The 25339-nt window shown below is 37.3% G+C and overlaps 1 protein-coding gene and 1 long non-coding RNA gene across 23 annotated transcripts in view; one reads left to right on the forward strand and one right to left on the reverse strand.

Moving 5' to 3' along the window:
- The window catches only part of CDC42BPA (CDC42 binding protein kinase alpha), a 331921-nt gene that overhangs the window by 164824 nt on the left and 141758 nt on the right, over window positions 1-25339 (forward strand). For all 22 annotated transcript variants that reach the window (XM_034947986.3, XM_034948052.3, XM_034948013.3 and 19 more), the window contains exons 7-11: window positions 6233-6433; window positions 8060-8308; window positions 10764-10843; window positions 14045-14211; window positions 24477-24599. In XM_034947986.3, the coding sequence (XP_034803877.2) occupies window positions 6233-6433; window positions 8060-8308; window positions 10764-10843; window positions 14045-14211; window positions 24477-24599 (820 nt within the window). The remainder of the gene's footprint in view (window positions 1-6232; window positions 6434-8059; window positions 8309-10763; window positions 10844-14044; window positions 14212-24476; window positions 24600-25339) is intronic.
- Window positions 19773-21342, reverse strand: LOC134729005 (uncharacterized). The gene is made up of 2 exons (XR_010109842.1): window positions 20607-21342; window positions 19773-20557 (listed from the first exon to the last, which is right to left on the reverse strand). It is a non-coding gene; the product is annotated as an uncharacterized LOC134729005 (long non-coding RNA).

A 25339-nucleotide genomic window follows, 5' to 3' on the forward strand; every position in this document is an offset into this window, starting at 1 on the left:
GAATTTACTTTTAAATCACCTTAGCCTGGGTGAAGTTTTGTTTTCTTCTATTTTATTTTGTTTTGCAGATAGATTTTGTACTATTGATTCAAATTTTTAATGATTATAGGTCTGTTGGATTTTCTCTTTCTTCCTGAGTTTTAATACGTTATAGTCTTTTCAGTGAAAATTGTCCATTTTCTCTGAGTTTTCAATTGTATTGCCATAAAGTAGTTCAGACCACCTTCTTCCTAGTTTTAACATCTCTGTTACAGTGTCATTTTGCCCCCCTTTTCCTAGTATTGTTTATTTGTGCTTCTCTTTTCCTTCATAAGTTTTGATACAGAGCATTCTACTGTTCAATTCTAAATATTTTCCAACTTAAGTTAGAATTCTTCTATGGGCCACTATTTAGTGATATGCCCTTTTAATATTCATAGTATTATATTTATTTGTTTAGTTAGTTATTCCTGGTTTCAGTTTACTGTAGATTGGGTCTATTTGGTATCAGATTTTTTTGGCATTTTTTGAAATTTGCTTTGTGATTTTGTAACAGGCTAGTTTTTATATGTTCTATGTTTATTTGAAAAGAATACTTTTTTTTTCTAACTTTTGGGTACAGATGTATATGCCCATAAGATTAAAATTGTTAATTTTGTCATTCAGTTTTTTTGTGTTCTTAACCATTTTATTTCTCTGATCTATTTATTCGTTTTTTAAAAATCCTTATGATGGTAAATTTGTTAACTTTTCTTTGTAATCATCAATGTTTTGCACAGCTCTTTTGTAGCTTTGCTGTTAGGTATATATTATTCAGAATTGACATTTCTTCCAGGGTATTTTCTTTTATATTATATTAATGAATTTTTAAAAAATCTTACAATGATTTTGGCATGAGGATATATTTAATTGATATTACTGTAGCTACCTTAAGTTTCTTTTCTTTATCATATGCCTGATATATCCCTTTCCATCCATTTACTTTTAACTTTCCTGCGTCCTTATGTTTTAAGTGCATCCCTTTTAAACAGATTATTGCTGATGTTTTTCCCATTTGTTCATTTTGATTTTGTGTGTTGTCCTGTGTAACAGGTTTGTTTAACAGGTGAATTTAATCCATGTATAAATTTTGTGATTATTAATATACTTATTTCTAGTATCTTATGTGCAGTTTATTATTGGTTTTGCTTGTTTCTTTGCATGTATGCTTGAGTTTGTTTTCTTCTTTCTTGCCTTCTGTTGACTTGATCAAGTTTAGCTTTAAAATTTCTCTTTGTTTGGAAGTTACATATTCTAAGTATTTTAGTGTTTATCTTTACATTTTTAAACATTTGTAGTTTACCTCCTGTCTAGAGTTTATCAGTTTTTCTGCCACATTCCCTATCAAAACAAGAAACTTAGATTACTTCACACTGTAATTAACTCAACATGCAACACTCACAACAAAAATTAACTCAAAATGGGTCAAAGACCTAAATACAAAAACTAAAACTGTGAAACTCTTAGAAAAAAAATAGAAGGGATACCTTTATGACATTGGATTTGTCAGTGATTTCTTGGGGATGACACAAAATTACAGGCAACGAAAGAAAAAAATAGATAAATTGGGCAATATCTGCATTAAAACTTCTGTACATCAAAGGGCACGATCAGAGTGAAAAGGCAACATGGAATGAGAGAAAATATTTGCAAATCATATGTCTAATAACAGGTTAGTCTCTAAAATATGTAAAAACTCCTACAAGTCAGCAACAAAGAACAAAGGACCCTGTTAAAAAATGGACAAGGTATTTATTTATTTTTATTTTATTTTATTTTAGAGACAGAGTCTTGCTCTGTCGCCTAGGCTGGTGTCAGTGGCGTGATCTCGGCTCACTTATCCTGCCTCAGCCACCCGAGTAGTTGGGATTTCAGATGTGCACCACCACACCCAGCTATTTTTTTTTTTTTTTTTGTAGAGACTGGGTTATGCCCTGTTGGCCAGGTTGGTCTCAAACTCCTGACCTCAAGTGATTGACCCACCTCAGCCTCCCAAAGTGCTGGGACAAGGAACTTAAATAGACATTTCTCCAAAGAAGATATTTAAATGGCCAATTAGCACTTGAAAAGGTGCTCAACATCACTAATAATTAGAGAAACACAAAACCACAGGGATACACCATCGCACACTCAGCAGGATTGCTACTATCAAAAACAGAAAATAACAAGTGTTGTCAAGGATGTGAACAAATTAGGATCCTTGGGCACTGTTGGTGGGAATGTAAAATATGGAAAATGGTATGGGTAGCTCTTCAAAAAATTGAAAATAGAATTACCACGTGATCCAGAGTTCCTCCTCTGGGTATATACCCAAAAGAAGTGAAAGCAAGGAGTTGAACATACATTTGTACACTCATTTTTAGAGCAGCATTGTTCACAGTAGCCAAAGGGTGACAGATGAATGGATAAACAAAATGTGCTGTATACATACAATGGAATATCAATCAATTTTAAAAAGAAAGGAAATTCTGACACGTGCTACAACATGGATGAAACCTTAGGACATTATGTTAATGAAATAAGCCAGTTACAAAAGTACAAATATTTTATGATTCCACTTATGTGAGATAACTATAGTAATCAAGTTCAAAGAAACAAAGTACAATGGTGGCTTCCAGGGTCTAGGGGAAGGGGGAATGGGGGAATTACTGATGGGTACAGAGTTAAAATTTTCCAAGATGAAAAAATTTTAGAGAAGGATGGTGGGGACTGGTTGCACAACAGTGTGAAGGTACTTATGCCGTTGAACTGCACACTTCTAAAAATCATTAAGATAGTAAATTTTATGTCTATTTTTACCACCATTAAAAATAATAATTAAAAATTTAAAAAACCTAAGAAATTTAGAATACTTGAATCCTGTTTACACCCTCAGTAATATGTTTTTGTTTTTCCAGTGTTTAATTTCCAACTTCTTTTTTTTTTTTTTAGGGAGGTAAAGTGGGTGGTTTTTAAAATTTTTTATTTTTCTATTTGTAAACTGACAAATTATAGTTGAATACATTTATGGGGTAAACTTATTTTTCAGCCCTAAGGTGGTTACTCCTGCCTCTTTTTCTAGTCCTTGTCCTCCTTCTTCTTCATTATGTTATCCAATTAACCACCATTTAAATGTATTAGTAAAGTTTACTAATATCTTTGTTCATAATTGCTTCTAGTATCACATTCTTCCATCTTGGTTAAATTTCTTGTTTTCCGAAGTATACCCTTTAGTGCTTGTTTAGCCAAAAGGAAATGTTAGTGATAGTTTACTCAGTCTTGTGTGAAAATGTATCATTTCTGTATCATAATTTAGGTAGGTAGGTAATACTATATTGACAATTATTTTGTCTTATCACTTTGAAGGTACAACTTCATTTTCTTCTGACTGCAATTCTTAGTTATTAATAATTCAGCTGTTGGTCTAATTGTCATTTCTTAGTAGATAATCTCTATTCTTTAATGTTTTTAAAATCTCTTTGGCTTTGGTATTCTGTAGTTTAATTCCAATGTGTATAGACATGAGTCTGCTTTTATTTATCTTCTAAGTACTTTTTGTTTTTTTTGTTTTTTTTTTTTGAGACAGGGTTTCACTCTTGTCGCCCAGGCTGGAGTGCAGTGATGCCATCTCTGCTCACTGCAACCTCGACTTCCCAGGCTCAAGCAATCCTCCCACCTCAGCCTCCCGAGTTGCTGGTAGTACAGACATGTGCCACCATGTCCAGCTAATTTTTGTATTTTTTGTAGAGATGTGGTTTCACGATGTTGCCCAGGCTGGTCTCCAACTTCTGAGCTCAAGTGATCCACCCGCCTCAGCTTCCCAAAGTGGTGGGATTACTGGTGTGAGCCACTGCGCTCAACCTCTTCTAAGTACTTTATGCCCTTCCTGCATCCAGGAATTCGAGTCTTATATCATTCTTGAAAAAATTTAAGCTTTGTCTCTTTGGATATTGCTTTCCACTATTCTCTCTTTTATCTCATTCTCTTATACTATGTTGAACTTGTCCATTCTAGGGTCTGTACGTCTTAGCCTTTCTTCCAAATTTTCCATTTTTTAAGTCTTCATATTAGATGCTAGTTAATTTCTTCAGCTCTTCTTCAGGTTTATTATTCTCGTCAACTGTATCTAATCCACTGTTTACCTATTTATTACGTTTATTTTATTTCAGTGACTATTTTCATTTCTAGGACTTCCGTTTGATTTTTAAAAACTTTTGTGTTTGTTGATTTTTTTAGGTCTTTAATAATTTTAAACATGCTTATTTCATAGAGTGGATCTGATTGTTGTTAGGGATCTAATTGTTCTGTTTGTTGGGATTTCTGAGTTACTCATAATAGACAGTTTACTCATTTGGTTTATATTATTGGATTGTGAGTTCATATTCAGCAAGATTTTATGTTTAAGAATTATATCTGCCAAATTTGAGCATGTGTCCTCCAGAGTAGATTTGAATTTGTTTTGCTTCCTAGAGGCAACTAACCTTGGGTCAGTGTTAATGCCGGTTTCTTGGCTTGGGAACTTTTCGACCACAGAAGCGGTGTGCATTTGAATCCCAAATGTTGAGACTATGTGATGTAATGTTACGAATTTCTACAGGAACAATATTTTTCATTTATCACACATAAGTCAAGATAGATGAAATGTCTTGTCCTTCTCTGCTTTGTGGCAGATTTTTATAATGTACCGTTTTTCTTACAGTATACGTTTTAAGGCAAAAGGTATGTATATAGGGCAGCCTTTGTCTTCAAACTCGCCCCCTTATGTAAGCTAAGGATAAAGTCTTCTCTTTTGTTCTTACCTCATATAAGCATAAGGTACTCGCTTTTGTGTATGTTAAAATTTGAGTACCTAGGAAATGAAAACCAACAATTCCCCAACCCTACTCATGTCTAATGCTTATTATCCTGATTCTCAAGCATTTCTTGATTACTGACCTCTAAGAATCTCTCTTTGTAAAAAAGTTCTTTTATATGTTTATACAAATAATTGTTATATTTTATCTAGCTTTTTTTTTTTTTTTTTTTTTTGCTTTTGAGACCGAGTCTTGCTCTGTCGCCCAGGCTGGAGTGCAGTGGCGCAATCTTGGCTTACTGCAAGCTCCGCCTCCCGGGTTCACACCATTCTCCTGCCTCAGCCTCCCAAGTAGCTGGGACTGCAGGCACCCACCACCACGCCTGGCTAATTTTTTTGTGTTTTTAGTAGAGATGGGGTTTCACTGTGTTAGGGTGTTTATCTAGCATTTTAAGAGTTTGTAATGGAAGGGTTTTCAAGTCATTTAATCTCAGTATTGCTAAAATGTAAGTTTATCCTAATTATTCAGAATTGGAAATGTAGTCTAGAAAATCCAAAGTATTAACTGGTATTCTACTTTAGGAATGTTCATGTTTTGGATAAGTTCTTCTAAAACATGTAAAGGGCCAATATTCTTTTACTTCAAAGTACCTTACAACATGCATATCCAGGATTTTTCTAGTTACCTGTTTTATTTTTTCTTCCACTTTTTTACAGAGATAGGGTCTTGCTGTGTTGCCCAGGCTTGTCTCAAACTCCTGGGCCCAAGTGATTCTCCCACATTGGCTTCCCAAAGTGCTGGGATTACAGATGTCAGCTCCCATGCCTGGTTTTAATTACCTGTTTTCTAATTAAACCTAACCTGCTATAACAAGTACTCAACTTTTTTTCTCTATTGGAACTTTAGATTTTGAAGGATATACCTCTTCTTTTATAGTTTTTTAAATTAGTAAGTAGTTTGTTGTACATTATTGACGTGTATTTTCTTAGGTTTCTATTAAGGAGTTTGAACATAATCTCCAGGCTTCTCATAGCGTTGGCCTAACTATCAGGAGCTTTTTCCCCCCATCTCATTGTACAATTTTGACGGTTTCATTTTTTTTTTTTTTACACGTATAGGTTTGACAGGTAATTATCAATAATGAGTGTTCTAAACCAAATATTCAGTTTGTTCTTAATTGGTATGATGGTTTAAATTAAATTGTTCCTCTCAATGTCATCAGTTAAGTAACACTATAATAAAAGTTCTATAGTGTTATGAAATCCTGCAAACTATTAATGTGGGGATAATATACAATTTAACATATATACAAGGATTATTATTATTTTTCAGATAATGACAAAGATGTGTTTATGAGATAATGTCTATTGTGTATCTTAAGTAACTATTTAAAATATTTTATTTCTAATATAGGAGATTAATAAAAATGTAAATTTCTTCAGGTTCAGTCCTCAGTGGCTGTAGGAACTCCAGATTATATCTCTCCTGAAATCCTTCAAGCCATGGAAGATGGAAAAGGGAGATATGGACCTGAATGTGACTGGTGGTCTTTGGGGGTCTGTATGTATGAAATGCTTTATGGAGAAACACCATTTTATGCAGAATCTTTGGTGGAGACATACGGAAAAATCATGAACCACAAAGTTAGTATATTTTACTTTTGTTCTAATTAATGTGGTAAATAACACATATAATAAAACCATTTTTAAAGAGAAAATATTTTTCTAAAAACAGTGAACAATCACATTTCTATCCTAGTATGGGACAGGACAACATAAATAGTCAAAATCCATAAATTATTCATAAGTTATTAGTTCTAATTTTCTTGTATTTTATTAGAGATGCCGCTAAGTAGGAAATTAAGTGGTCTCCCCAGTAGAATAACAAAGGTCATAAGTAGAGAATTTATATCATTGCTTACTATAGTATATGTATAATCATGACTAGAATATGTGTAAAAAAATTTTCAACTTTAGTAGTAATAAGTGCAATACAAATTTAAAATAAGGATGAGATACTTTTTTTCTTGTCAAATTAGCAAAGATCAAAAGAAAAATAGTACTCTGTACCATAAATAATGCAGTGAGATGGGCATTCTAAGACATTAATAGGAATATAAATTGGTGTAACCTTTCTGTTCAGGAAGTTTACAGGTGTGCACCTAGAGCCTTAAAAAATGGTTAGAGGTTTTGATTGAGCAACTTCAGTCTAGGAATCTACCCTATGACATTCTCAGTAGAACAAAGATATATGTACAAGGATACCTATTCTAACGTTATTTATGATCACAGAACACTAGAAGCAACACAGACACACAACAAGAACAAATTAATGAAACGTTAATATGTTTAGTACTAAGTGAAATAGACTGTTCATAATAATAAGAAGAAAGGTTTTATTAGCAGTCTTAGAAGATTGTGAGCAGTTGCAAATACTTAGAATATGAATATCCGATAGAAGGGAATGATAATCTATTCTTTTTAATTTGTTCCAGTGAAGCAATTATGATTAGTTGCTTTACGTGTATAAAAATCAGTTTTATAGGGTTTATATTCTTCTTCCTGTTTGCAAAGATAATGTTTCATATAGTTATAAAGAGTTGAAAGACTGGAAATAGCAGCAGGGTTGTAAATAGCATGTACATCATTTGAATTAGAAAAAAATATTGTAGTATAACATGATATTTAACAGCACAGATTACAGCTTCAGTTCAAATTCTGGTTCTGCCACTTCCTAGATGTGTAATGTTGAGAAAGTTACTTGAATTCTCTGTGTCTTTATTTCTTCTATAATATTAGCATAGTAGGAGTACCCACCTAAAATGACTGTTTTGAGGGTTAAATGAGTAACGTACTTTAAATAGTGTCAGATACATATTATGTCCTTTAAAAATATTTATTATTAGTTAATCATTAGTATGTAACTTATATGACCATTATAATCATCTATCTCGATTTAAATACAGTCAAATTCCACTACTTTGAAGTAATTTCTCTTCATTCTGATAGCAGTTTAAGATATCTAAGGTACAATGTATTCTTCTTTCTATAGCGCATGCATGATTGAGTCATATATGAAATTAAAAGTCCTAGGAAAATGATCTTCTGTCATTCATCCCTGTATTCCTTTAGTATTAGTACTTTGCACCAACATGCAGTTATTAGATATATTTAAAATAAAATGTATTTTTAAGAAAATAAATAAGTCAACCAACCTACTTAGTATGTTAAACACTGATTTATATTTTGTTTCTGTTTTTCTCTGTTTAGGAGAGGTTTCAGTTTCCAGCCCAAGTGACTGATGTGTCTGAAAATGCTAAGGATCTTATTCGAAGGCTCATTTGTAGCAGAGAACATCGACTTGGTCAAAATGGAATAGAAGACTTTAAGAAACACCCATTTTTCAGTGGAATTGATTGGGATAATATTCGGAACTGTGAAGCACCTTATATTCCAGAAGTTAGTAGCCCAACAGATACATCGAATTTTGATGTAGATGATGATTGTTTAAAAAATTCTGTAAGTATGACACTGTGAAGAAGTTCTATCCCTCTGTTTCTTTCTACTATGGTTATATAGTAATTTTTTGGTTTATAAGTATTTTGCTAGGATGGTTTTACAATGATCAGTTATTAGTCAGTGATCATGGCTTCCGGTGCTTATTCTGTCACAAATCAAATTAAGAAGAAGGTTAACTGAGGTGAACATAGTTATTTGTGACTAAGAACAAAATTAAAATTCAAAGTTTTACCTCTTAGATAAGTTATGCCATTAAGCTTCGTAAGAGAACAAATTAGATGCTTAAAAAAGCAGATTTTATGATTGTAAAGTGCAGAGGTTGGCAAATTTCTCCCTAAAACCGTAAAACTGGACAAAATTATCAAAATCGACCATGTCAGGGCCTGATACAACAATTGAAGAGAAATAAATTGAGAAGCATTTATTTGTGAAAAACTGCTGAACTTTAGTTAAAGTCACATATACCACACACGTCCATCCCCACTACTGACTTGGTCTGGGACAGTAGTACTAGTAGCATGGAACTGGATAGAAAAATCAGCAGCTTTGCTGATACAGAGGGCAGATTCCAGGACTAAATACCCAAGCCCAGTGTGTTGCTGCTAACAATAGCAAACTTGGTAGGAAATCAATAGGGAAAATAGTCCACGGACGTGGTATAGCTCTGAGGTACAGCCCTGCCTGAGGTGAATACAGACCTCAAGCCAATTATTCGGCCAGTCCAATAGCCAAATAATTCAACCATTCTTAACTTGTGAGCCATGCCAAAACAGGCCAACATAGTATATTGACCTCTGCTATAACCCTTTAGGTTATATGAGATTAAAATTTAGGAAAATAAGAACTTAAAATTTTTGAGTTTTTTGCCTTTTTAGCCTTCCTCTTTTTTTTTTTTTTTTTTTTTTGAGACAGAGTCTCGCTCTGTCTCCCAGGCTGGAGTGCTGTGGCACAATCTCGGCTCATTGCAAGCTCCGCCTTCCGGGTTCACGCCGTTCTCCTGCCTCAGCCTCCTGAGTAGCTGGAACTGTAGGCGTGCGCCACCACACCTGGCTAACTTTTATGTTTTTAGTAGAGATGGGGTTTCACCATGTTAGCCAGAATGGTCTTGATCTCCTGACCTTATGATCCACCCTCCTCGGCCTCCCAAAGTGCTGGGATTATAGGCATGAGCCACTGCTCCCGGCCCCTTTTTAGCCTTCTTAATTTGAGCTTTTATTTTTATTCAGTTATTTTATTTACTATGGCTTTAATCCTGTACTAAAAATTTTTATGTTAATGTTATATGACTTAACAAAATCTTTATTTTTAATTTTTGTGGGTACATAATAGGTACACGTTATATAACTTTTCACTGAAACAGTGAATACTATTTCAATACAATAAGCTGTGATCACTGTTTGATAACTGATAATTGTAAAACCATCCTAGTACTATATTCAAGGCAGATAAAAATTTCTCATACTTTCCTGTCTAAACTTCACAAAGAATAATTAAACGGACTTCTCTTACCAATTTTTTATAAATAGAATTATATTTACTGTTAACAAATTATGAATCATTCCAAATTAAATACATAGTACAGTTGATCCTAATTATTCATGGTGGTTATATTCTATATAGTTGCCTTGAACACTGTTAGCTAATATTGAACCATTGCTCTGAGGGAAATACAGGGTTAGGTTTCTGTGAGCCTCTCATCAACTGATCAATATATAGTCTTGTTTTATGTGTGCTTCTCTTTAAAGACACTTTATATAACATATGTTGTTGATTCTTTAACACTGAACTCACCACTGAACTCACCACCAGCAGCACTGTAACTCGTGCCTGAATGAAGCTTTTCTAGCACATTATTTTCTCCATAAAGGCACATCACTGTCCTCTGGCGCTAGGAACACTAGACAGCGCTTCAGCACTATGCTTGGGAGCCTTTGCAAGCAGTGAATCACATACAGAGGGCCCAAAAGTGTGAAATGCATGACACCAAAGAGACCCTGTAAAGGACACTTGTTTATAATATGAGAGCTTAAATGAGAAGGCAGAGCCTCTCCTGTTCAACCTCAGCTGGGAATGTGAGCATAGGACATCTCAAATTTTTCTCTGTTCTGCACGTGTCTACAAATGATCATAAAATTACCACAAGTATTGATTTGGGGTTTACAAATAAATATTAGCTTCTACACAAATTTGCAAATACAGAATACATGAATAATAATGACTGTATTCTCAATATCAGACTTTGAATCTTCATTTTACTTTAATTAGAATTTTAGAGTAGCAGTGTTCATGGTCTAAATTTTATATCACTAAACAACTATACCAAACTTACCAGTGTTTTAAAATTGAACAGTCACAATTTTTTTTTAAATATTTCTTTTTGGCATTTTATATTTATAGCCAAGCCTACAGATCATATAGCTATCTATTTCTTACCAGATGTTTTTTCCTCCTTTAGGAAACGATGCCCCCACCAACACATACTGCATTTTCTGGCCACCATCTGCCATTTGTTGGTTTTACATATACTAGTAGCTGGTAAGTTTGAAAAGTTAACATAGTTTGGGCCAAGTGCAGTGGCTCACGCCTGTAATCCCAACACTTTGGGAGGCCAAGACAGGTGTATCATGAGGTCAGGAGATCGAGACCAGCCTGGCCAATATGGTGAAACCCCATCTCTACTAAAAATACAAAAATTAGGTGGGCGTGGTGGCAGGTGCCTGTAATCCCAGCTACTCGGGAGGCCGAGGCAGGAGAATCACTTGAACCTGGGAGGTGGAGGTTGCAGTGAGCCGAGACTGCGCCATTGCAGTGCAGCCTGCGTGACAGAGCGAGACTCTGTCTTAAAAAAAAAAAAAAGTTAACATAGTTTGGACAATTTAAAGCAAATTAAATTGAATTGAGGTTCGTAAAAGATGTATGAGAAAACTTTGTGAATTAAAACTTTTTAAAAAATAGAATGAGCCTACTGCTGGAAATAGAAAGTTAAGCATTACAAAATGAATAGAACGCATGAAAATCTTAACTCGTTTTGGAGGGGAAAGAATGGAACAGAGAGCTCAGAATCTAATCCTTACCAATGAAGCAGTAATTAGAAGAGTTTCATGTTGTTGAATATTCTCTAGATGTCAAGCAGGAGAACTTTCAACCCATTAATTCTACCATCCTTTCACTGACCCTCACTTCACTTATATTCCCTATTTCCCCCTTACCCTGTTTAAATTCCATTGAGAATGATTATAATCACTCCTTGTATGCCATTTCAGTTCCTTTGACTGTCTCTCATTCTGTTATACTTGTTTTGCTAAGTGAACATTAACTATTACAATTTTATTCTCTACCTGTACAGTTCCAAATGACTAGAAAAAATAGCTGACTATTCTTACTGGTCTACTTTAAATTCATGATTACCAACCTCAAGTCCCCCTTGTCTGACAAATGTACTGTATTACCCTAGTATATTCACTCTTCCACTCACCTAGTAACTATTTTTTACTTTCTTTTTTTTTTAAGAGATGGGGTCTTGTTCTGGGCAGCAGAAGGGCTGGAATGCAGTGGTGCAGTCCTAGCTCACTATAGCCTCAAACTCCTGGGCACAAATGATCCCCCTGCCTCAGCCTCCTGAGTAGCTGGGACAATAGGCACAAGCCACCATGCCCAGCTAATTTTTAAAACGATTTAGAAATGGAGTCTTGCTTTGCTGTCTAGGCTGGAGTGCAGTGGCACAGTCATAGATCACTACAGCCTCCTACTCCTCAAGCCATCCTCTGGCCTTAACCTCCCCTGTTGCTGGGATTACAGATGTGAGCCACTGCATCTGGCCTATTTCTTTCTACTTGAGTTTGAGACCTCTGTCATCCTCACTTTCAGCTTGCATCTCCTTTCACTGAAAGGATTGAGGCAAACCGCAGACAACTTCCACAAGCTCCAGTTACCATATTTACCGCCTACTTACTGTTGGACCCAAATTCTCTGTTCTTTTCATGGATGAACTGTGCAAGCCTCTAGTAAGGCCAGTATCTTCCATCCCTTCCTGGCTAGTCTAGTGCATGTTTTGCTTTCATGTCATGAATTTTTTTCTTCTTGTGTCATCTGCATCATCAGATCATTTCTATCAGCTTACAAATGTCAGTTCTCCATCTTAATGCAAAATATAAAATCTGGATTCCTCTTCCTTTACCTCTTATCAACCATGTCTCTGCTTTACATTATAGAAAAATTACTTCAACTGTTGACTATATTTTGTTTATGTTTCTCATACTGTTGTTTCTTGAATCCATTCCAGTCAGGTGTGTGCCCCCATCACTTCATGCAAACTACTTTTATCGATGTCACTGTTGACCAACATGTTGCTAAATCTAATGATCACTTGTCAGTCCTAGTCTTACTTATTTGCTTAGTCTCATCTTATTTGCCACAGCTCCATACTTTTAAAATACCACCTTCTCCTATCTTCTAGGGCACTTAGTTTCTCTCACCTTGCTGGTCATTCCTTCTCAGTCTCCATACCTGATCCCTCCTGATTTCCCTGACTTGTGAATATCAGAGTGTCCTATGGCTCAGTCTTTGGACTTCTCTTTTCCATCTAAACTCTGTAGTGTTCTCCCAAAGATTTGCTGATGACTCCTAAACGTGCATCTCCAACTGAGACCTCTCCTCTCGTCTACTTAAAAATCTGTTTTAACCACCCACTTACTATGTAAATAACTTTCTTTTAGTTCTCTGATCCTGTTCAGGTGATCCTCTTAAAAGATAATCAGAACATGTCACTCCCCTGTTCAGAACCAGTCCACCCATCCCCAACTCCAGTGGCTTCATATTTTAACTCCAAATCAAACTTCTTACAAGGCCCTACATGACTGCCTTACTTTTATCTTTCTGAGTTTATTTTTCCTTGTTTACTCAACTCCATCCACACAGGCCTCCTTTCTGGGCTGTGAACATGCCAGACATACTCTTGTCTCGGGGCTTTAGTACTTCTGTTTCATCTGCTTGGAACATTCTTTCTTTTGATATTCCCTTAACTGGTCCCCTCACCCTTACTTAGCTTTTTCCAAAGTTACTTTAGCAGTGACAGCTTTCCTAACTACTTTATCTAAATTTTTATCTCCTCCTCTTCAATACTTTATTTCTCCCTTTCCTGCTTTATGTTTTCTCCTTAGCATTTAACATTTTCTAATGTAATGAATATCTCCATTATTTTCTTTATTTCTGTCTCAGTCACTGGAATATAAGCTCTACATGGGCAAGGATTTTTGTCTGTTTTGTTCACCACCAAATGTCCAGCAGTTTCAGCATTTTTATTTAAATTGTATTGAATTGAAGACAGAAACTTGCTTTTGAATTTCAAATTCTAGTAAAGAGGGCCGTGGTTGGTGCTTTTGACTACTACTGTTTCACCTAGGTGGTCAAATTGTTTTAAACTACCAGTAACCCTTCAGCAAACTTCATTTTATAATTTGTGGGGTTTTTTAAATCAAAATAATTTGGGGAATTTTAGGTTTTCATTTTTTAAAATGCTTCTAAAAACAGTTTATGGTGATTTTGCAAACAAATTTTTATAATTATTCCAGCTGGCTAACTGCAAGATATTCAGATCTGTGTTTTAAATGAGCAATTTAAAAATGTTTTTGCCATAAATGTGGAGTCAGTTAAAAACAATTTTTAAAAAATGTTAACGTTTTAAACGTCAAGCTTTTTATCACAGTATGAACCTACATTTTTTTTTCTTTTCTTCAGTGTACTTTCTGATCGGAGCTGTTTAAGAGTTACGGCTGGTCCCACCTCACTGGATCTTGATGTTAATGTTCAGAGGACTCTAGACAACAACTTAGCAACTGAAGCTTATGAAAGAAGAATTAAGCGCCTTGAGCAAGAAAAACTTGAACTCAGTAGAAAACTTCAAGGTAAATATATTTTAAATGTATTTTCACTTTTTGAATTGTATTCACAGTGTTATGAGCTGTTTATTATAAGTGGTTGTTTTATCTTTGAAAAAAATTATTTTAAGTGGTGAAAAATCAAATTGTAGAGATGTATGCAGAACACAGCATAATACCATTTATGTAAAATCACACAGTTAATAGTAAACAACAACAAAATAGCTTTGGTCTCCTGTGGGTACATATTTATGTTTTTAAAAATGTGTGGGAATACCTTTGGGGATGGGGAAATGGGACCCTCCTCACTTCGTTATAGCACTTTAATGACTTTTCCTATATTATTTGCTCAATCTTTAAGAGCTCTAGCTCCTTTCACACTGTCATTCTCTGCAGCATTGCTTCTGCCATATTTGGTGATTTTAAAATGCACATACACATAAACTTTTTAAGATTCTGAGTGAGTTTCTTGATTCTTCACCTTCAGTGATTGTTTACTCCACCTGGTTTCATCCAGTCCATCCTATGGTAATAAGATATGTCTTAAGATTACAATACCTAAAACTCTTCTTTAATTGCAGTTTCCAGCAAATCTTTTATAATCTCCTGCTCATAATTTTTAGTGCTCTCTCTCTGACCCCTTAACTCCAGTATTTCTTCACTGCCACCGTTACCTACAAGTCTATCACCGTTTAACTCTGCTATTTATACCCTCATTTTTCGTTCTCTGGTCAGCCATAGTCATACCCTGGCATATACCTTCAAATCTATTGTTCCTCTTTCTCTTTGTCAAATACCTTTGGCAGAACCCCAACTGTGTTTGAATACAACTTTGTATCTTCAACTATCCAGCTGAAGACAGCTTGCTTAAAACACCCACAATGTGCTGACTAATATTAATTCAGATTCACAGACACTCACCTCAGGTCAGCTCTTCATGCTATTTCCCCTAGTCTATTTCCCTATCCTGTGTTGTAAAATCCAGTGATGATTTCTGTCTTCACCTTTTAACCTATCAGCAATATTTGACCCTATGGACCTTTTATTCCTTCTGATAACGCTCTCTTTTTTTTTTTTTTGGCTTCTGGGGCACTTTATCTCCTGGTTTTCTTTTTCCTCATAAACCTGTCCTTCCCAGTCTCCTTTGCTAAGTTTTCCTTAACTCTTCGACCTTTGAATGTTAGAATATTCTCTATTTGAAGCAAGTCTCTAATTGAATGAGGCCTTCAGTGAAGGTTTTCCTGACCATCCTATTTATAATTTAATCATATATATATCCCCAGTACTACTGTCTCCTTTTTCTGCTTTTTTCTCTGAAATAAAGGATGTAACATATTATATATTTTACTTACATATTTTGTGAATGAAGGAATGTATTTATGGACAAATAATCAGGAACTTGTAACTAATCAAAGTTTTACAATCACAAAACTTTACTGTCATACTTTTAGAGGCCCAGTAGAGAAAAAGGCTGTGTAGACATCAATAGAATGGACTATTTTCTGTTTTTCCGTAAGTTGTTAAGATCTCTGCATATGAATTACTTCCCTTTTGTGACTGAAATTTTTCTGTTTCTTTTTTTTTCTGTGGTGATACACATATAGCAAAGTGTGCAAGCATTCTACTTTTAAGTATAAGCCTAATAAATATTTGTATATGTATACACTGATGTAACCTTCACCCATATTCATGTGTAGAATATGTCCAGCATAGGGTAAAGTCCTCACATGTCCCTTCCCAGTTTGTAACCTACCACTATGAAATAAACATCATCCTAAGTTCTTTCACCATTAATGAATTTTTACCGGTTTTTGATCTTCATATAAATGGTATCATACAGTATATTCTCTTTTGTGTATGGCATCTTTCACTTGTTGTTTTTTGAAATTCACCCATGTTTTGTATATATCAGCAGTTTGCTCTTTTTTTTTTTTTGTACTGCTGTTTAGTATTTCATTGTATATCAGCACTAAAAAATTACCCAGTCTGTTGTTGGTAAATATTTGGGTTATTTCCAGATGTTGACTACTGTGAGTAAAGTTCGTGCAAATATACTTATCTATTTATTTTGGTGGTCCTATGTACTATTTCTCTCAGATATATACCTGGGAGTACAATTTCTGGGCCATATAGTAGAGGATTTTCAGCTTTAGAAGATATTTTCAAAGAGTTTTCTAAAGTGACTATACCAATATATAGTTCTACTAATAATGTATGAGTTCTACTTTCTTCAACTCCTCACCAGAACTTATCGTCCGCGTTTTTCACTTGTAGCCATTCTGGTAGAAGTATAGTGATGTCCTGCCGTGATTTTAATTTGCATTTCCCTGATGAATAATGAGGTTGAATATCTTTTCATATATTTACTATCCATTTGGATATCTAGTCTTGTGAAGTTTTGGTTCGAGGTTCTTGCCCATTTTTCTATTAGGTCTTTATATATCTTCTTCTTAATAATTTGTATGTTACTACTTCACAAACAACGTAGAAACCTTTAGACAACTCCTTGTATGACTTTTGTTACATAGTTTACCTTAATCTGTGTTATAAATCTTTTAATACACTTTCACTCGATTGTTGGTTTATGTTTTCTTTACTCATTAATTTTAAGTATCTTTTTATTTACCCATATATTTACCCTTTTGGTGCTTTTTATTTCTCCCTAGTGATCCATGTTTCTATCTGGAATCATTTTTCTTTAGCCTAAAAAACTTCCTTTATTGTTTTCTTGTAATGTGAGTGTGTTGTGACAAATTCTTGATAGGATTTTGTTGATCTGAAAATGTCTTTATTTTTACCTTCATTTTTGAAGAATACTTGTGCTGGGTTAGAATTCTAGCTTGGCAGCTTTTTCTTTCAGAGCTCTACATGTATTATTTCATTGTTTTCTATAATAACTTCCATAATATTTCTTGAGAAGCCAGCTGTTAATCTTAAGCTCTTGAATGTAATGTGTATGTTTTCCCTTCTGGCTGCTTTCAGTATTATGTCCTTAACTTCAGTTTCAAATAGTTGGACTGTGATTCACGTACGTGTCGCTTTCTTTATGTGAACAGAAAATCCTGGTTGAGATTCATTGAGCTTTTGCAATTTTCTTTGATGTCTTTTATCAGTTTTGCAAAATTCTAAGCCATAATCTCTGTAGATATTATTTTGCCTCATGCACTTTCTCCTCTCCTTCTGGGACTGTAATTGTGTATATGTTAGATGGTATCTCACATTTCCTTTATGCTCCGTTCTGTTCCTTCCATTCTTTCTGTTTTTTGTGTGCTTCATTAAGATATTTTCTATTGATCTGCCTTCAGGTTCACTAGTTCTGGCTTCTGCTTTATCCATTTTGCTGTTAAGTCCATCTAATTAGTCTTAATTTCAGATATTGTCTTTTTTAGTTAAGGATTATTCATTTGATTCTCTCAGTTTCAGTTTTCTGTTGAAATTTCCCCATATTTTAATGTATTTTTTTCTCTGTTTTCTTTAACATTTTAATATTTTGAGGTCCTTATCTGTTACTTTCAACAACTGAATCATCTGCGAGCCTGCCTTTCTGCTTTTTTCTTTCATTTGTCATGCTTTTCTGCTTTTCCAAATGTCTCATGTGAAAGATGTCATGAATAAAAATAACACAGAGAAGGCAGTTTATATTATTTTTGCCCCAGAGAGGTTTCTCCTTTTTCATTCCATCAAGAATTGAGCTTGGACAAGACTAAATTGCTTTTTTTTTTTTTTTTTTTTTTTTTTTTTGGAGACAGAGTCTCGCTGTGTCACCCAGGCTGGAGTGCAGTGGTGTGATCTCGGTTCACTGCAACCTCCACCTCCCGGGTTCAAGCAATTCTCCTGCCTCAGCCTCCTGAGTAACTGGGACTACAGGCACGTGCCACCATGCCTGGCTAATTTTTTGTATTTTTAGTAGAGACAAGGTTTCACCATGTAAGCCAGGATAGTCTCGATCTCCTGACCTCGTGATCCGCCCGTCTCAGCCTCCCTAAGTGCTGGGATTACAGGCAAGAGCCACTGTGCCTGCCCCTAAATTGCATTTTTAATTAGACTCAACCCTACCTTTGATTTCAAATGCCCAGAATCGGGAGCTGGATAGATCCTAGTTGGGCCTCTTTCTCCTTCACTTCCTAAACTATGGGAGATTTATTCTGTTCTTCAGCCTTCTGCCCTATACCATTTCCAAATTTGGTGTCTTGATGAAGAGACTGGCCATGTATTTGAAGCAGATTCTCTTCCTCAAGCAGCTCTTTGTCTCTGAAATAATTCTATACTATCGGAGATTTCTGTCTGACTTTTCAAAGCTCCCTAACTTCCCATGCAGCCCCCAAGTACATCAATTAAAATATACCATGGGAATAAAAGCACCATATGCTTAGGGACTTTGAGATTTCCAAATTGTTGCACCATCCCCACACATCCTCCAGAAGCTTCAGTGGTTTTTCTTTCCAGCATGTTATCTCTCAATTTAAAGGCCAGGCTTGACCTAAGTACACTCACAGAAATGGATAAGGCTTCCAGGTAAGAAGCAGTTGTAATAGCCTCTTCACCTCAGAATGCCTCACTTCCCTGGCTCACTTTCCCAACTCCAACTGAAAAAGCAAAGAGAACTAAGTAAAATAAACCAAAGATGTTTTTAAAAATAAGTTTTTCTCAAATTATGTATTGAATTTTTACTTTCTACGGCAGGAGAAACAAAGCAGTGACCTGTTGCTTCCTAGTCCATCCCCTTATGACTAAGAATTTCCTATGTTTTGGGTTTTTTTTAAATGTTTTGAATAATTTGTTCTTAGTATTTTTACATGTGTAGTATCGTTTGCACAGAGCAAAGTGAACAAAAATGTAAGATCATTGCCTTTTGGTATGAATACTTGTTTCATAGCAGTGACATAGATTAACATTTAAACTGATTCATTCATTTATTAGCTATTTATTGAGTATCAAACAGCCCAGGAACTGTACTGCCCATGACCAGGAATGTAATAAAAAGCAGATAAAGGCAAAAATACCTCCCCTTGTTATGTTTGCATTCTGCTTTGAGGAGACAGACAATAAATCACATACAAAGTAGGGTCATCCACTGAGAGTTAGGAAGGTAGAGGAGATATTAGATATTTGACAAGAAAAAGAGAAAATGTGAAATGGTCAGTGTGGAGACGAAAAGAGTAAATGAGCTAGGGAAATAGTTTAGGATCGCCAGATATTTCCAAGTTATTTAAGTTTAGTAATCATGAGTTTTAAATGACTGTGTATTTTTTTCAGCCATTTTCAGCTACTTGGGTAAAATCATACAGTAGGAGGAGAGTAGAAATTATCCAAGATAGAGGGCCTTCTAGAATAAGTACAATGGAGGAGAGAAGGGTAAAGAAATTGAAGGTATTTGCAAAACAGTGATGGACCAAAGAATCTAACCAGGGTAAGTAAGGAAGTAAAGAGGAAAAAAATGGAAAATGTTAGGAACACATTGATTGGCATTTCTGGTTGGAATGAAAAATTGTTGAAGTGGTCCCTAGAGTAGTAAGCTGTACAGATAAGAGAGATGATTTTGGAGGCCATGCAGTTATTGATAATGACAAAGTGTATAGTTGAATTTCTTTTTTATTTATTTATTTATTTATTTATTTATTTATTTATCATTCTTGGGTGTTTCTCGCAGAGGGGGATTGGACAGGGTCATAGGACAATAGTGGAGGGAATGTCAGCAGATAAACAAGTGAACAAAGGTCTCTGGTTTTCCTAGGCAGAGGACCCTGCGGCCTTCCGCAGTGTTTGTGTCCCTGGGTACTTAAGATTAGGGAGTGGTGATGACTCTCAACGAGCATGCTGCCTTCAAGCATCTGTTTAACAAAGCACATCTTGCACCGCCCTTAATCCATTTAACCCTGAGTGGACACAGCACATGTTTCAGAGAGCACAGGGTTGGGGGTAAGGTCACAGATCAACAGGATCCCAAGGCAGAAGAATTTTTCTTAGTACAGAACAAAATGAAGTCTCCCATGTCTACTTCTCTCTACACAGACACGGCAACCATCCGATTTCTCAATCTTTTCCCCACCTTTCCCGCCTTTCTATTCCACAAAACCGCCATTGTCATCACGGCCCATTCTCAATGAGCTGTTGGGTACACCTCCCAGACGGGGTTGTGGCCGGGCAGAGGGGCTCCTCACTTCCCAGTAGGGGCGGCCGGGCAGAAGCGCCCCTCACCTCCCGGATGGGGCAGCTGGCTGGGTGGGGGGCTGACCCCCCCACCTCCCTCCCGGACGGGGCGGCTGGCCGGGCAGAGGGGCTCCTCACTTCCCAGTAGGGGCGGCCGGGCAGAGGCGCCCCTCACCTCCCGGACGGGGCAGCTGGCCGGGCGGGGGGCTGACTCCCCCCCCACCTCCCTCCCGGACGGGGCGGCTGGCTGGGCGGGGGGCTGACCCCCCCACCTCCCTCCCGGACGGGGCGGCTGGCCTGGCGGGGGCTGACCCCCACCTCCCTCCCGGATGGGGTGGCTGCCGGGCGGAGTTGCTCCTCACTTCCCAGACGGGGTGGCTGCCGGACGGCGGAGCTCCTCACTTCTCAGACGGGGCGGCTGCCGGGCGGAGGGGCTCCTCACTTCTCAGACGGGGCGGTTGCCAGGCAGAGGGTCTCCTTACTTCTCAGACGGGGCGGCCAGGCAGAGACGCTCCTCACCTCCCAGACGGGGTTGCGGCCGGGCAGAGGCGCTCCTCACATCCCAGACGGGGCGGCGGGGCAGAGGCGCTCCCCACATCCCAGACGATGGGCAGCCGGGCAGAGACGCTTCTCACTTCCTAGATGGGATGGCGGCGGGGAAGAGGCGCTCCTCACTTCCTAGATGGGATGGCGGCCGGGCAGAGACGCTCCTCACTTTCCAGACTGGGCAGCCAGGCAGAGGGGCTCCTCACATCCCAGATGATGGGCGGCCAGGCAGAGACGCTCCTCACTTCCCAGACGGGGTGGCGGCCGGGCAGAGGCTGCAATCTCGGCTCTTTGGGAGGCCAAGGCAGGCGGCTGGGAGGTGGTTGTAGCGAGCCGAGATCACGCCTCTGCACTCCAGCCTGGGCACCATTGAGCACTGAGTGAACGAGACTCCGTCTGCAATCCTGGCACCTCGGGAGGCCGAGGCTGGCGGATCACTCGCGGTTAGGAGCTGGAGACCAGCCCCCGGCCAACACAGCGAAACCCCGTCTCCACCAAAAAAATATGAAAACCAGTCAGGTGTGGCGGCGCCCGCCTGAGGCACTCGGCAGGCTGAGGCAGGAGAATCAGGCAGGGAGGTTGCAGTGAGCCGAGATGGCAGCAGTACAGTCCAGCTGTGGCTCGGCATCAGAGGGAGACCGTGTAAAGAGAGGGAGAGGAAGACCGTGGGGAGAGGGAGAGGGAGGGGGAGAGGGAGGGGGAGGGGGAGGGGGAGGGAGAGGGAGAGGGTTGAATTTCTTAATTGGTGAACCACAAGCATTTGGGGTGAGGTAATTTTTTCACATGAGAGAGAGTTTCACACTCTGAGATATTGAACATTCTGAGTTTCCAGATGTTAAATGCTTGTAGCAGTCTCCTCATGTGCTGTGTCAACAACTGACTCCCGTTCTCCTGTCCCCTTACATAAGGTGATGGTACCACCTGCAGTAGAGAACCACTAGTTTAGGATGTGGCCAGTTAATCTGATGGTTATGCTGGAGAGAAGTCTATCAGCTAGATTGTTTTGGGCTGCAGATGTGAGAATTCTTAAATAATATGGATTTATTTTCTCACTTAAGTCAGAAGTAAATGGTTTCAGTGCCAATTTTAGGGTAGCTTCCCTATTAATTTCTTGGCTTTCCTTACATGATTCCACAATATTGTAAGCCTCAACTTTCAGATGTAAACTTTGGAAGGTAAGACCTCCCTTCATACACCAGATTCAGTTCTTCATATATCATCTGACAGACATACCAGGCATTTCATTTATCACACGGTGATGTTCCCTGCTAGGACAAAAAGGAGCTAAGTAGATTCATTGGCAGAGTACACCAAGAATTCCATCTTCATATCTGCACATATCCAGAGACCCAGAAAGTGGAAAGATTCATTTAGTTTCATACATCTTTCATTTAATGGGAGATTAAAACCTCTCCCTGAAGCCCCCTAGTGGACTTCTTCTCAAGGTACCATTTAAGTTCTAACTAGGTCACATACCTAATTCTTGACCAACACTTGGAATGTAGAATGGAATTATTATGATTAACTTAAACCAGCCAGTTTTGACTGGGCCCACCTTACATGTGCACACTGAAGCCTGATAATTGAATTTGGTTCACAAGACAGAAGAGATGAATAGATGTCGGGTAAAAACAAGCAGTATCTGCCATAGGGGATTTATGTGCCTCAGAAGTCAGTGTTAGATGGATTATCTATTTTGATGTTAAAGTTACTAAGAATAATAAGAAGAGTAGTAATGGAAAGAACAGCAGAGAACAACATGTAAAATCCTTATTTAAAAAAGAGTAAGATAGGGAAGACAAGTGGATAACCACATAAGCAGGAAATGGTCATTTCAGTAGACCTAGGAATTTTGAGGAAAGAGGTGGCAATAATGAGCGAGGATGCCTGCCCCATCTTCATACCTGTGGTAGGTGGGGTACAGGAGGAAAAGTAGCTCCTATTAATGTCCATTTGGTATTCTTTGGTCTTTTGTCTGTTTGTTTTTTTTGAGACAGAGTCTCGATCTATCACCCAGGCTGGGTAGTGGCATGATCTCAGCTCACTGCAACCTCTGCCTCCCAGGTTCAAGCGTTTCTCCTGCCTCAGCCTCCCGAGTAGCTGGTATTACAGGCATGCACCACCATGCCTGGCTAATTTTTGTATTTTTAGTAGAGACGGGGTTTCACCATGTTGGCCAGGCTGATCTCAAACTCCCAACCTCAGGTGATTCATCTGCCTTGGCCTCCCAAAGCGCTGGGATTACAGGCATGAGCCACCGCACCTACACCTCCCCTGCATTGGGTATTTTTATGTCTCCCCATTTTCTACCCCCAATTTAGATGTCTTAAAAAATAAAAACAATGGATGTTCTTTTCAAAATAATAAATACGGAAAGGACCAGTTTTTAGTATGTTTTGAACCCAAAGAGAAAGAAATGTATAAGAAATACTTATAGGATGCAGAAAATCAACATCAGATGCACAATCTAGTATATCTTATACCTTTAATTCAAATTAACAAATATTTATTGACTGCCAAACATATAGGGATTATGGTTTACACACACACACGTACATATGCACACACAAAGTAATCAGTAATGATTTGCACTAACTCATAAAGAATTATGGTAAGGGAGAGACTTATTATGTGAGAATCCCTCCATAAATAGCAGAATACCTATTTTAGAACAAAGGACAATTTCATTTCTGATGTAAAATGGTAAAAAATGTTTTCTTTGTTCCATATCTTTTGATGATATCTGGGAATAAGCCTCAATAGAGTTATTGTTTTTTTAAAACCTTGTATTTTCTAATTAGAACTGCAAGATAAATTAATATTTTCTATTTTAACTAAATATTTTAGCCAAATTGTTGAGCCATGGTTACCTGTAGCTGGGCCTCAACTTTCAGACATAAAATTTGGAAGGCCAGCATTTCTGCTTATGTATATTAACATGCCTAACCCTCCGTTTGTAAACCAGATTCAGTTCTTCGTATAGCATCTGACTGACATACCAGGCTTTTGAGTTATCACATGGTGATGTTCCTACTAGGAGAAAAAGGAGCTATGTAGTTGATTCATTGGCAGAGTACGCCAACAGTATTTAAAACCAAAAATTATTAGAAGGTGGATTCTTTTATATATATATATATGCAGTGGATTTTTTTTTTTTTTTTGAGATACAGTCTCACTTTGTCTCCCAGGCTGGAGTACAGTGCCATGATCAAGGCTCACTACCACCTCAACCTCCGGGGCTCAAGCAATTCTCCCATCTGAGCCTCCTGAGTAGCGGGACTTCAGGCATGTGCCACCATGCCCTGCCAATTTTTATATCTTTTGTAGAGAAAGGGTGTCATTCTGTTGCCCAGTCTGGTCTCATACTCCTGTACTCAAGTGATCCTCCCACTTTGGCCTCCCAAAGTGCTGGGATTACCATGCCTGGTCTGATTTTTTATGACTTAATTTTTGAGTATTCACATGCTTTTTGTCAGTGAGTAGATGTTTTGTTCTATAAAATTGTATAAGAATTTCTCTCCAAAAAAATAATGTTATTAGTTTTAAGAATTTAGAGTATGGTGATATTTTTATTTCTTTTATCCTTTTTTTTAAAGAGTCAACACAGACTGTCCAAGCTCTGCAGTATTCAACTGTTGATGGTCCACTAACAGCAAGCAAAGATTTAGAAATAAAAAACTTAAAAGAAGAAATTGAAAAACTAAGAAAACAAGTAACAGGTAAATATCTGTGATTCACTGTTAATTCAATTTAGGAAATGTTTAAAAAATGGTTTATTCACACAAAAAACATCTATTGAGAACCTGTCTGTGTTATGTGATGTGAGTTGCATGCTAGTCAGGGAAGGGCAAATAATAATGGGTTCTGCTCTCAAGGAGTTCACATTTTCGTCTGGGAAACAGATAAACAGTTATTGCAATACATATGAAAAGGCTATCAGGAAAAATAAATGGAGGTACGTGGAGAGTACATAGGAGGATCACCTGACACAGACTTACGTGAACAAGGATGGCTTTTTTGGAAGGCCTATTGATTTTGAAATTTGTCTCGCAAAGCATATTTGTGAGGAGAGGAAAAGGTGAGTTAGGAGTGAGGAAGAAGGACACTAGAGACAAGCAGAGTGCATGTATACAGGCATCAAGAAAATTTATTTTCCTTGTTAATGCAATTATTTTTTCAGTGTATTACTGAGATTAAAACTAAATTTGACAAGTGTTCGTATACCTATTATTCATTTATTGCATTTTTTCAATAAATATATTGAGCACCTACTATGTAGCAGGTGTTGTTTTAGGCTCTTGGGATTCAACATTAAGCAAAACAGACTAAACGAAAATTCTTTGCTTTGGCCTGGGTAAAGGACAGAAAACAGAAACCAGTAAATATATAACTTTGTAAATGACACAATATGTTGGAAGGTAATAAGTGCTTTAAAAATAAGAATAGAATAAGGAGAATT

This window comes from Pan paniscus, chromosome 1 (assembly GCF_029289425.2).
Source record: "Pan paniscus chromosome 1, NHGRI_mPanPan1-v2.0_pri, whole genome shotgun sequence".
Taxonomy (NCBI): Eukaryota; Metazoa; Chordata; class Mammalia; order Primates; family Hominidae; genus Pan; species Pan paniscus.